The 12464-nt window shown below is 48.6% G+C and overlaps 1 protein-coding gene across 1 annotated transcript in view; it reads right to left on the bottom strand.

Annotated features, from left to right (window-relative positions):
- The window catches only part of efna5b (ephrin-A5b), a 119285-nt gene that overhangs the window by 15969 nt on the left and 90852 nt on the right, over positions 1 to 12464 (bottom strand). The window contains exon 2 of the mRNA XM_061261407.1: positions 2841 to 3133. Within this exon, the coding sequence (XP_061117391.1) occupies positions 2841 to 3133 (293 nt within the window). The remainder of the gene's footprint in view (positions 1 to 2840; positions 3134 to 12464) is intronic.

The following is a 12464-nucleotide window of genomic DNA, read 5'->3' as shown; positions in this document are numbered from 1 at the left end:
CCAAGGAGAAATCTCCGGGTTATTTTTATCCTGCACTCTCGGAAAAAAATAAATGCGTATGAAAATGTGCCTATAATGGTACAAACACTTGTCACTACAGTGGTAGCCTCTGGGTACATATAAGTGTGTCCCTAGGCAACAGCACATAAGTCATTTGTACCCTTTTTGCTTGTAAAAGGTACTTATTAGCAACCGAATAGAACTTTGTTGTAATTTTAGGGTACGTTTGGGAAATGTGTTCCTTAAAGAACCAAAGTATACTTCATTGCACCTTTATTTCTGACAGTGGGAAGATCGTTGATTGCCAAAACTGATCTCTAAATGCATTTACTGTACACATGACATTTGAGAGGTTTATTCTGACTGAGAATGCTGTAGTTTTTAATAAATGTATTAACTGGGGTCATTAGTTTAGAGTCATTAGTTTCAGAATCAACATTATTTTTATAAAAATGTATTGTGCTGAGCCCATCTACCACTTTGAATTCTAGCCACGTCTTCTGAGAAAGGGCATCTAATCGAGCGTTTGAGCAGTGTGCAGACTGTGCATTTTAACGCACTGAAAGAAAACAAAAAATAAGTCAGTCTTAACAAGCATCTTAGTCTTAAATATTGACTTTTCAATATTATTATTTTTTAGCTAAATGAGACACAAAAACTGCCAATGGGGTGAGAGAGTTTGACAGTAACTTGGACAAGCTAATATTTTCTACTTCTTATTAAGTGTAATAAGTCTTATTAGACTAAAAACGCTTGTTAAGACAGCCATTTTCGCAGCGAGTCCTTTCCAATAGTTTTTAATAAATGCACTAGGGTCATTAATTTAGAGTCATTAGTTTCAGAATCAACATCATTTGTGCAGAAATGTATTGTGATGAACCCATTTACGACATTGTTTTCTCCCCACTTTGTGTTCTGAGGAGAGGCATCTAATTGTGTGTTAGTGCATTTTAATACCGCGGCTGAAACGGGTCGTATCCGTTTCGCCTACCGCTGTCAGAACAGCAGAATCCCTCCCTCTATTTTGACGCAGGCTAAAAACACACCTTTTCAAACAGTACCTTAGTCCTCCCTCCTGATTCCACCCCCCCCCCCCACCCTTTTCCAATATCCCTCTTGTCTAACCCAAAAAATAAATAAATAATAATAACAATAGTGCACTTACAATGACTGTATTTTTGTTCATGTGTATTCTACTAGTTATGGATGTTATGCTTTAACTTGTGGAAGAACCTATGCACTTGTAAATCGCTTTGGATTAAAAGCGTCTGCCAAATGACTAAAATGTAAATGTAAACGTCTCCTCCGCCGGTCCTGTCCTGGAGACCAGCGCTGGCGGTGAACACACGCGCTCAGGTGACTGTTTACAGAAGGGCTTCCGCTGGCAGGTAGAAACCGCTGAGACTACACTTTACCACAAAGCCTCCTTAGAAGCAGGATGATCGTGGGGCCAGACGATTTCCTCAGCTTATTGTTATTTTTTCACTTTCCCCGCCAAGACTTTCTGAGGAGCGCGATGGCTTTTTGGCAGGGACCGAGCCTGCTGTGTTCTCTACGCGGAATTAAACGCTCATCCCCTAACCTCGCGCCGTGAAAACGTACAGAGTCGCTAAGCCCGCGATGCAGCGGCTACCGAAACAAAACAGGAACGTCATCCAAACCGTCGCGCCCCACACCACGACAGACCGAAGGGCACGGCTCGTCTCCCTCTCAGATAACTCAGAAAAATGTACCGTGTGAAATACTAAATAACCCAATTAGCTGACCAAATAACCATCCACTTTCAAACAGGATGGAAACAATTACCATTGGAATGACTCACGCTGCAAAAAGTGACCGTCTTGGCAAGCATTTTAGTCTTGTAATGAGACTTAAGGGTCACACATTACAATGAGGTTCATGAATTGGCATTAACTAATGTAGCTGTTAACATGAACTAATGGTGTACAAATACATCAACAGGGCTGTACAAATTAACGTCTCAGCAGTAGTTCAACTCCATTCATGCCAATTCATGAACGTCATTGTGAAGTGTTGCCGACTTAAGATCTTTTTATTTCCGACCTCAAGTAGAAAATATTAGCTTGCTTTAAGTTAATATTTGCTTGACAAGTGAAATTTTCTTATTCCATTAGCAATTCTTGAAATTAGTAAAACTGCCTGAACTCATTGGCAATATTTTAATCTGATTAACATTTTAATCTGATTTCATTTACTTACTTAATATACTTTTAAAAATCTTTGCCAGTTTTAGTTTTGCAGTGCTTAGAGAAGGAAGCCTCAGATTCGTAGCGCAATGCTAGCAGAGGTGGGTCTGCCCTTGCTAGCCTCTCAACACCAGTGATCAGCCCACTGAGCTAAAGACCAAGGTCTCCAGTGTGGCCACCTCATCACTCTTCTGCTGGCTCTAGGGCTCAATGTCACCATCAGTAGTGGATGATCACATGGACATGGGGGGGAAGGAGTGGAAAAAACTTCACCCACAGAAGAAATAATACTCCCATCTTGCATAATAATAATAACAGCAATAATAATGATGAGAATAACAACAACTGTGGTAATAAAAATAAAATCGCTGTTCTCCAGGGCCCTGTTTCTCAAAGCAGGATTACAGAGTCAGCTGGATAACCGCGCCAAGTAAAACCCGCATCGCCTCCCGAAAACGGGAACGGGGCCTGAAGTCAAAAGCGCCGTCCCCGGTTTTACTCGGCACGGGCTGCGCATCCTGCTGACCCAGTAAACCCCGGGAGTGATGTCACATCCTGTAGCAGACGCTGGGGTCCTGACTCTGAGCTCGGCAGCGCCGCCGTGTGGCGGAGGGCGGCAGCGCGGGCACTCACAGATGTAGTAGTACTCGCGGCCGGGCCGGAACTCGAAGCCCAGCGAGAAGGGCGTGAAGAGCTGGAACTTCTCGGAGAACTTGAGCGGCCCGTTGGGGGAGTGCGGGCGGTTGCACTCCCAGCGCTTGAAGCCCTTGGAGGTGTGGTCGCAGGTGCTGTAGCCGTCGTAGTTCACCATGTACAGGACGTAGCGTTCGGTGCGCTCCTGCGGCACCGTGTCGTCGTAGTGCGGGCAGAACACGTCCAGGTAGTCGTTGATGCACACGTCGATGTGGTAGTCTCCGCGGTGAAACCTGGCGAGAACAAAAACGGGGAAAAAAAGATGAAGCCAGGAGCTTTTATTCCAGCCTTGCAAAGCCTGGCTTAATGATTGAATGAGTCACACTGGATAAAGAACCAGACCTGGGTCAGATTGGATTCAAATACTTTTCTGTGCTCAAATGATCTTGCCTGGTGCAATTGAGCCAACCAGGAGGACCAGAAGGTAAGGATTGTACTTTTTGAGAGTGTTTCATAGGTTCCAGGACACCAGATAAGCTCAGTAAAGCATAGAAATGTAACAGAATCCTAAACAATTACATATTTGAATCCCAGAATCCATTGCTTCCTTGTTTTCTATTTCAGATAAATGATTGCTAAATCACAAACACACACATCTGAGTGGGATGAGTTGAACAGTTTTTGACACTGTGAGGTAATATAAGGATTTGAGGCCATAAATGCTTAAGATTTCAGCTTTGCGAAATAATGGGACAGGCTTATAAATCCATCCCAGTAATCTTATGTTTAAGCACAGACCTCTCCAGATGTTGATTACTGGCCCTCTGAAGAGTTTAAGTCTGAGAAAGTATGCATCAGTTTAAAAAAAACATTCTCACAACATGCACTCTGAGATGTTGGGAAATGGTTTCTGGTTAACGATTTCTTCATCAGAACATCAGAGCATTCCAACGGGTAAAATATCTGTATGAGTCAAGAATTTCACAATACGTCTCTTAAAAGCAATGTACCAAAAAACAGGCATTTCTCGTTCCAAAAAATCCCCAAAAACAGACATGCTTAAAGGGCAGTGGAGCTGTTGATGAAAAGCAGAGAGTGAGAGGAGTGATTTAAAGTGCTTACTCTCCATGTCAAATTCATCGTATTCAAATAAACCCACAGAGGAAAAGGATACACACTGGCTGTACACACTCCATCTCAGGGTAACACTGTTAAACAGCCAAGTGTGTGATTCGTGCCAGCATCCGCGTTTGATACGATACACACTGTGTACTGGTGAGAAACGGCACTTGGGAAGATCATCACTGTTCCTGTTATGTTTATTTAGCTCAGTGCGAACTTTGATTCCCAAAGCTCAGTAAACACGACACCTCTGCACTAAACACCAACTACTGTTACTGAGCCCGGAATTTTTATTATGTACAACACGGAAATAATGAGCAGACATATACACACACATACGCACACACACATGCAAACACACACACTCTCGCACAGACACACACACACACACACACTAGCATACACACACTCTCGCACAGACACACACACACACACACACACACTCGCACACACATACAAACACACACACACAGACACACGGCAGTTCAGCGCTAATTCCTCAACAAGACAGCACGAGTTGCAGAACTTAATTTGATTTCAGACGCTCATCTCGTTATAGTGACAACCTGACAAAAGCTTCAGCAGAAACTATTAATCGAAATCTTCCCTTTCCCCTGCGCACACACAACTGAAACTCAATAAGGCTAAAACAAGAAAAATCAAGAAATAAATAAGTAATCCGAAGTCTGAGAAAATGCAAGAATTCAAGGGAAAAAAAATCAAGAAATTATTCCCTCCCGTCTCCGATTTAGAAGGGCCGCGGTTCCCATTCCTCGGAATGCTACTCTCTCTCCCTCTCCATCCTAAGCTCTCTCACTCTCCACCTCTCGCTCTCGTTCTCCTCTCTTCCTCTACCCTGCACTCTCCCTCTCTCAGGGCTGTGTGAAGCGGCTCTGCTCTCTGGCCAGAGTGAACAGGGGCAGCGGACAGCCGGTGGATGGTGATGAAAATGTTGGGGGTGTTATTAGTTATCTGTGCTCCCTGCAACCTGACAGGGCTGAACAGCAGCCAGGAGCTCCACAATAACACAGCTGCACCAAACAGCCCACAGTCCATCAACTCAGTGTGTGGAAACAGTGTTTATAAGGACTGTACCATCAACTCAGTGTACTAAAACAGTGTTTATAAGGACTGTACCATCAACCCAGTGTGTGGAAACAGTGTTTATAAGGACTGTACCATCAACCCAGTGTGTGGAAACAGTGTTTATAAGGACTGTACCATCAACTCAGTGTACTAAAACAGTGTTCATAAGGACTGTACCATCAACTCAGTGTGTGTGGAAACAGTGTTTATAAGGACTGTACCATCAACTCAGTGTGAGAATAGTGTTGATAAGGACTGTACCATAATCTCAGTGTATGTGGAAAAACAGTGTTTATAAGGGCTGTACCAAAGTCTCCGTGTGTGTAAAAGTTTTTACAAGGACTGTAGTGTCTCAGCCTCCTGAATCTGCCACAGTACACAGTACACAGCGATAAAGTCATTGCTGTTCACAGGGCACAAATAAAACACTCTGGTGATGTATCACTGGCAACAACAAAAACCAGCCGTGACCTGATCAAATAATTGGCCTAATTAAGTTAAGTCACAGAGGCTTGAGGAAAAAAACCCCACCTTCATATGAACATAACAGGCTTACACACACACACACACACACACACAAACCCCCACACAAACACCAAAGGCGACACACTACACAACACAAAGAAACCCACATCCAAAGCTCAAAAAGTTTTAGAACTCTGGCTGGGCTTGAGCTTCGTGCACAGCTCATTACGAGACATACCGGGCAGAAGTATAAAGACCACACACTGAGAAACCACTTCAGCCGAGGAAACCCCAGTTTGCAGGCGGCCATGTTTTATCCAGCTGCTCCAGGAGGGGTAGGGTTGGGTAGAGCGGGGTAGGATGTGTTTGGGTAGTGCGGGGTAGGTGGGGCAGGGTACAGTGTGGTGGGGCAGGACAGGGTAGGATGTGTTTGGGTAGAGTGGGGTAGGTGGGGCAGGACAGGGCAGGATGTGTTTGGGTAGAGTGCGATGGGGCAGGGTACATTGTGGTGGGGCAGCACAGGGTAGGATGGATATGGGTAGAGTGCGATGGGGCAGCACAGGGTAGGATGGGTTTGGGTAGAGTGCGATGGGGCAGCACAGGGTAGGATGTGTTTGGGTAGAGTGCGATGGGGCAGGACAGGGTAGGTTGGGTTTGGGTAGAGTGCGATGGGGCAGGACAGGGCAGGACAGGGCAGGATCCAGACAGCCAGCAAACACAAGCGGGCACTCGGGTTCAGTAAACCATATGGCAGCAGGCAGAGGGGTGATGCGTGCGCTGTATTTTTGGGGCAGGACGGTACACGGCACCGTCTGGCGGCGGAGCGAGACTGACAGCTGGGCGACCCCGGGAAAGGTCACCGGGCGGAACCGAGGTCCGATTTAACCTAAAAAACCTTCTACTCCAGGACAGGACGTCCCGGGACCCGCCTTTCCCCCGCGTCCTCCACAACATAACCTTCCGTCAACGAATTACGGCGACGTGAACTTCAAAAAACCCACCCGCTACATAACGATCTCGTGAATAACCCGCTAATTAAGCGACCATATGGTAACCGTGTGCTGCAAGTGTAATTAATTTGATAAATAACCGCCCCCGCCTACCCTCCCCCCCCCCCGCCTGCGTCCCGTATTTGGAAACGTCGGCCGCGCGGTGAAGAACAGAGATCGCCGCGTGATGCATTCCTTTCCCTCTCCGTTTCATCCCGATCCATAACTCACCGAGCGGCTGTCCTCTGTCGTCGTATTAAGTTGCTCTGACTGCGAGCCGGCAGGTACCCGATATGAATCTCCTTTTTTTAACGGCCTCTTCTTTTGAAGTACCCAACAGCATAGATTATACGATTTCATAAACAGTGACAGAACTTAATCGGAGCGAGCGCTTAGCGGAGGCAAGCCAGCGACGCAAATCTCGGACAGATAAAACGTTTGAACGTAATGTGCTTACGCGTGTCGGCGGCTCGGCGAAATGATGCGCAAGCGGATGTGCAGCAGAACTATAAGTGCGTATATAATGGAGACCCAACCGAAACATCGGCTCTATAAACAGCCACCGCGACCGGAGGGCTCCCTGTGTGGCCCAATCAGGGTCAGCTTCTTACACAGGAACAGGAAACGGTGCTCTAAACATAATAATGTAGGGACTCCAAACTCTAAATATATTATGTATAATATATGAATACGGTATATACACTGTCATTGGCCAAGGTTTCGTGAGCCTGGTCTATGTCACTGTTCCTATAACTCCTGTGGATACACTTACGGTCTGTCGCATTGTAGGTCACTGTGCTGAATTAATGTAATGTAAATGTGTGTGTGTGTGAGTGTGTGTGTGTGTGTGTGTGTGTGAGAGAGAGTGTGTGTGTGTGAGTGTGTGTGTGTGTGTGTGTGTGTGTGTGTGTGTGTGGCTCAAGCATAAAGGCTTTGATATCCTGTAGCTAGGGGACCTGACATTAAGCAGTGGTCGACAGGACCAGAATTAAAAAGGAGACCCTCTGCCTTGCTTCTGACTTCCCCCACCTACCCACAGACCACCACAAACTCTACAAAACACCCCCCAAAAAAAGTTTTTACAGCCCCGCTAAGAACTCCCGGACACCTGTAATTTCCAGAAGGGATGGGGGTGTGGGAAAGGGAGGGAGGGGGGTGATTATAATGTGGAAATGGTTGGCGGGCTAATTGGCTAATTATGGTAATTACACATCTTTGTTGTGTTACAGCTGTTCCTCTCGGGCTGGGGGGGGTCACAGCACCCCAACATCTGAAACCTCCCCCGAGCCCCCCTGCACCCGCCCGCCATTACCTGCTGATTCTAAACCGCTAAACGGCGGAGATTGACACCACCCCACCGGCAGCACCGGTGCCCCCTACCCCCGTCCCCCTGTTTTAAACACTGCTTCCTGAATGGGCAGCGGGCCCCCTGATTGGCTCGTCTCCACTGAATTCACACAGACCGCTGGGAGAGCTCCGACTTGCCCAGAGGAACCTCATTAGCCCCTAAATAGCAGCTCTGTGTGGCAGCTAGCCCAGTGAGAGAGGGGTGGGGTGGGGGGGAGAGAGGGAGAGAGGGAGAGAGATGGAGAAAGAGAGCAGGGGACAGAGAGAAAAATGGTGAGGGAGAGAGATAGGGAAAGAGAGGGAGGGAGTGACAGAGAGAGAAAGATAGCAGGGGACAGAGAAAGAGAGAAATGGGGAGAGAGAGGGAGAGAGGGAAAGAGAGGGAGAGTGAGAGAGAGATGGAGGGAGAGGGGGAGAGAGGGGAACTAAGAGAGTAATGGAAAGAGAGAGAGGGTGAAAGAAAGGAAGTGAGTAAGGGGGTGGGAGAGAGAGAGAAAGAGAGAGTAAGGGGGTGGGAGAGAGGGAGAGAGAGAGAGAGGTAGAGAGAGTAAGGTAAGGAGGTGGGAGAGAGGGAGAGAGAGTGAGGGAGAGAGAGAGAAGTAGAGAGAGTAAGGGGGTGGGAGAGAGGGAGAGAGAGAGAGGGTGAGAGAGTAAGGGGGTGGGAGAGAGGGAGAGAGAGAGGTAGAGAGAGTAAGCGGGTGGGAGAGAGGGAGAGAGAGTGAGTAAGGGGATGGGAGAGAGAGAGAAAGAGTGAGAGAGTAAGCAAGGTCGGAGAAAGAGAAAGGGAGAGAGAGACAATGAGAGGGAGAGAGTGAGTAAGGGGGTGGGAGAGAGAGAGAGAAGGAGGTGAATAGAGAGACGGAAAGTGAAGAGGAAGAAGACAGCAGAAAGTACTCAGCACACAATGAAAAATGGAGAGAGTGAAGTGATTGGCTCTCATACTCCCCCCTCCCCACCAAGCCCCCCGCTGGGTCTGCCTGCCTCCTGCTGCTGTTTAAAAATGATTGAGGTACATAATCATATTCGGGTTAGTTTCCGCGGAAACAAGCAGCGGGACAGGGTGCATGGGGGGTAGAGAGGCGAAGGCATCATTAAGCCAGAATAGAAACACAGCCAGACAGGAGCCTCACACCTGCCCAAATTTACACCGCCGCTAAAACCACACCTAGAGCAACACGCTACACCTCACGTTTCGCTCTACACCTGGGCCGTGTTTCGCTCTACACCTGATGTGTGCTCAAGATGGCGGACGGCAAACAGATACATGGCAACCATTTTAAATGAACATTCCGATAACTTCGCCACCAACGCCTTTTAATACAAATGCACATGACCTAATGTAGGTCCAACGATGCTGCTTTTTAAGGTAAGAACAAATATTACATTGATTAAGAGTGCCAAATGATTGTCAACTTTTGTTCTCTCGGCACCCTTTGGCAGCCATTTTGTTTGCCACTCGACACCTTTTCAAACTAACGTTCTCTAATGTTCGTGGCAAACAGAAAAAAAGGTTGAATACGTTGATGAATGTTCGCTAAAGTTCTCTAACATTCGCCGTCTTGACACCCGGGCCTGTTCTGCTCCCCACCTGGACACTTTGCGTGGGTGCGTGTATGAATTCCTGTCACCCAGTCATACCTGGTATCCACACTAGTAGCCCGCTAAACACATACATGTATACATAATATGTATTCATACATACACAGGGGTATGTTAATGGCTAATATGATGTTTGTGCATGTGTGTATATTATTACGTGTGTATTGTGAGTGTGCAGAGTGTTTAAACCCCAGCCTCTGAGTGCAGGCAGGGCTCTGTGTCACGCCGGGGCTCTTAAGCACACCTCCAGCGAGGCGTGTTTGGCGAGGCCCAGACTCCCACAGGACTGTGTCTTGCTGCAGGCGGTTCTGCCGTTCTGACAGGTGCGTTTGTTTCTGAGGCTGGTTTCTCCTGCACGCCAATTTCCGCCCGGCGAGGTTCGCCCCTGCTACGGCCGCACAGCTAGTCACCTACACGGTTATCATCATGGCTAGGCTGTCACTCTCTCTCTCTCTCTCTCCCTCTCTCTCTCTCTCTCTCTCTCCCTCTCTCCCTCTCGCTTTCTCTCTCTCCCTCGCTCTTTCTCTCTCTCCCTCTCTCTCTCTCTCTCTCGCCTCAAACCTTTTTTTCCTGTGCTTGTCGCTGCCCCCCATTCGCAGCCAGCATTCATGTCTGAAGGGAACACCGTAAAAACACCGTAACAGATCATATTTGGGGACTTTCCCCTCGTTAGAATTTCACCCTCTTTACGTCCTGTTCCGTCTTGCTCTGAGAGGTATTTGGGGTATTTTTCCGGGGCGCAGAGGAAGTCTCCAGTTCGAGGGGTTCGGGCCACACTTCTCTCTGCTACTCTTCGGTGGAACACTCAACCGCTCGGATCCAGACAGCGTGAGTCTGTGGAGTCCCCCTACACGAGGCCCTTAGCCGTGAAAGTGGGGACTGTAATGAGGTAGCGTAGCACATCGCTAGCGCTGCTATCCGCGGCTAATAAAGCGCTCCTTCCTCTCGGAGGCCGGAGGTCAAGTTTCAACAGCCTTCAAATCAGACTCGCCGAACGCTGTCGCAGACTCGCTCACCAGCCAATCGCCAGAGGACGCTAGAGAGAGCACAGCCTCTCAAACGGTGACATTCTCTGTGACCTCACCTGTGAAGGTTTTACAGAAACGTTCACCTGAGAGTAACGCACCCCCGTCCTCTCGCGCACGGTCGGAGCGGTTTATCCGCCAGCGTTTTTAGGAAATCGATACGCGGCATTAATACCTGAAACCGCGAGGTTCTCAGAAGGGTTACATCACGTTATGAAGCGGGATCTGAATCGGCTCCGGGCGTTTTCTCTCTCTCACACATTCGCGGGAACGCCGCCTCGGATTTCCTCTCTCAGCTTTTCTCACACGCCGTGCACGACAGGGGCGGTCGCCCGGCTGCCGAACGACCCCGCGGAACACGATACTCCGACCGGCCCAAGGGCCCGAAGCCACTCACTGATGTAACAACCACGACCGCATCGCCAGACTGTAACAAGCACGACAGACTGCAGCCGATTAGCTTCGCGGGATGTCTCCTGGAGGACGGTGACATCACGGGGTGATGGGGTTTGTTTCATATACCGGTCGCGGTTCTTGTTAAGTTTCGCGGACAGTAAGAAGCAGACAGTCCCAGAGTCTCGGCCTGGTTTGGGGCCGAGGTCCGGGGGTCAGCGTTAATTTTAGTTCTGTTTGGCGGAGGGGCCGGGGAAGGAAGGTAAACAGAGATCCGCTCTCCTGAACCCGCTCCTCCCTGGCCGGAGACTGGACTGGCAGAACTGTGCCAAGATAGTGAGAGAGATAAAGTGGGGAATCCGTGATGGAGGGGAGGGGGGTAGAGCTGGCGGTATAGGAGCTGGAGAGGGATTTCTGAGCCCAGACTTGCCCACTTCACTAGTGAGCTCAGCTCATGTCTGCTCTCCCTCTGATTCTCTGTCTCTGACTCCTGCTCTCCCTCTGATTCTCTGTCTCTGACTCCTGCTCTGATTCTCTGAGTCTCTGTCTCTGACTCCTGCTCTGATTCTCTGAGTCTCTGTCTCTGACTCCTGCTCTGATTCTCTGAGTCTCTGTTTCTGACTCCTGCTCTGATTCTGTCTCAGACTCTTTCTCTGAACCGCTGAGTCTCTGAATCCAGCTCTGACTCTCTGAGTCTGTCTCTGACTCATGCTTTGAGTCTCTGAATCTCTGTATCTGGCTCCCCCTCTCCCTGTCTCAGACTTTGTCTCCCGCTCCCTGGAATTATCATGTGTGGGCATGTTCCACTGGATGCCAGTGAGCCGTTTCACACTGATACATAAATAAATTCATAAATAACCGACAAAATAAACAAACACATAAAGGACAACCGCATGGCTGCAAAAGCTTATGTAGATAAAGCTTGTTATCACGGCACTTTGAAGCAAAACGTCAAAAAATACACAGACCTTTACTGCTATTCAAAAGCACAAAGTTTGGGCCACAAGCTTGTTTAGAAAGAGTCTGGCGGCATCACAGTCTGGGAGAACGTTCACTTCAGGAGCCACAACGAGGTCAGTCCCACACAAAATGGCTGAATAACCAGCCTCCCATGCTGCTTATCAAAATAACATGTACTTTGTGGCAGGGGGTGGGGGGGGGATCACTTAAAAACTCACGCTTCTCAACCAAAAAACTGAAGATTTTAAATGTGTTGGGTGTGGCAGAGGTTGTGCCCTCGGGCTAACACAGGCACGCAGGGTTTGGGAGCGGGAGAAACCGCCATCGCTAACATAGCCCCACTGCTCTGCCAGGGCCCGGATCCTCCGGCACAATCAGACATTTACACCAGCGCCATCACGGGCGGGGAAAGCTGAGAACAGCAACATTCCCATGAATTATTTCCCAGATATTTCACCTTCTCCCGCTTTCAAATCTTTTAACCGGCCCCTTACCCCGCCACAACCGGCCCCCCGACGCTAGTCCAGCGCCCCCGGGACCGGGGGAAATCCCAGTCAAGCCACTTCCAATTAAACGCGAGCGAGTCGCGGAAGACTACACCGGCAGCACGCCCGCCTCATCAAACGGTCTCCGGCTAA

This window comes from Conger conger, chromosome 11 (genome assembly GCF_963514075.1).
Source record: "Conger conger chromosome 11, fConCon1.1, whole genome shotgun sequence".
Taxonomy (NCBI): Eukaryota; Metazoa; Chordata; class Actinopteri; order Anguilliformes; family Congridae; genus Conger; species Conger conger.
The sequence above is the reverse complement of the archived record's forward strand: the minus strand, read 5'-3'. Positions and strand labels throughout refer to the sequence as shown.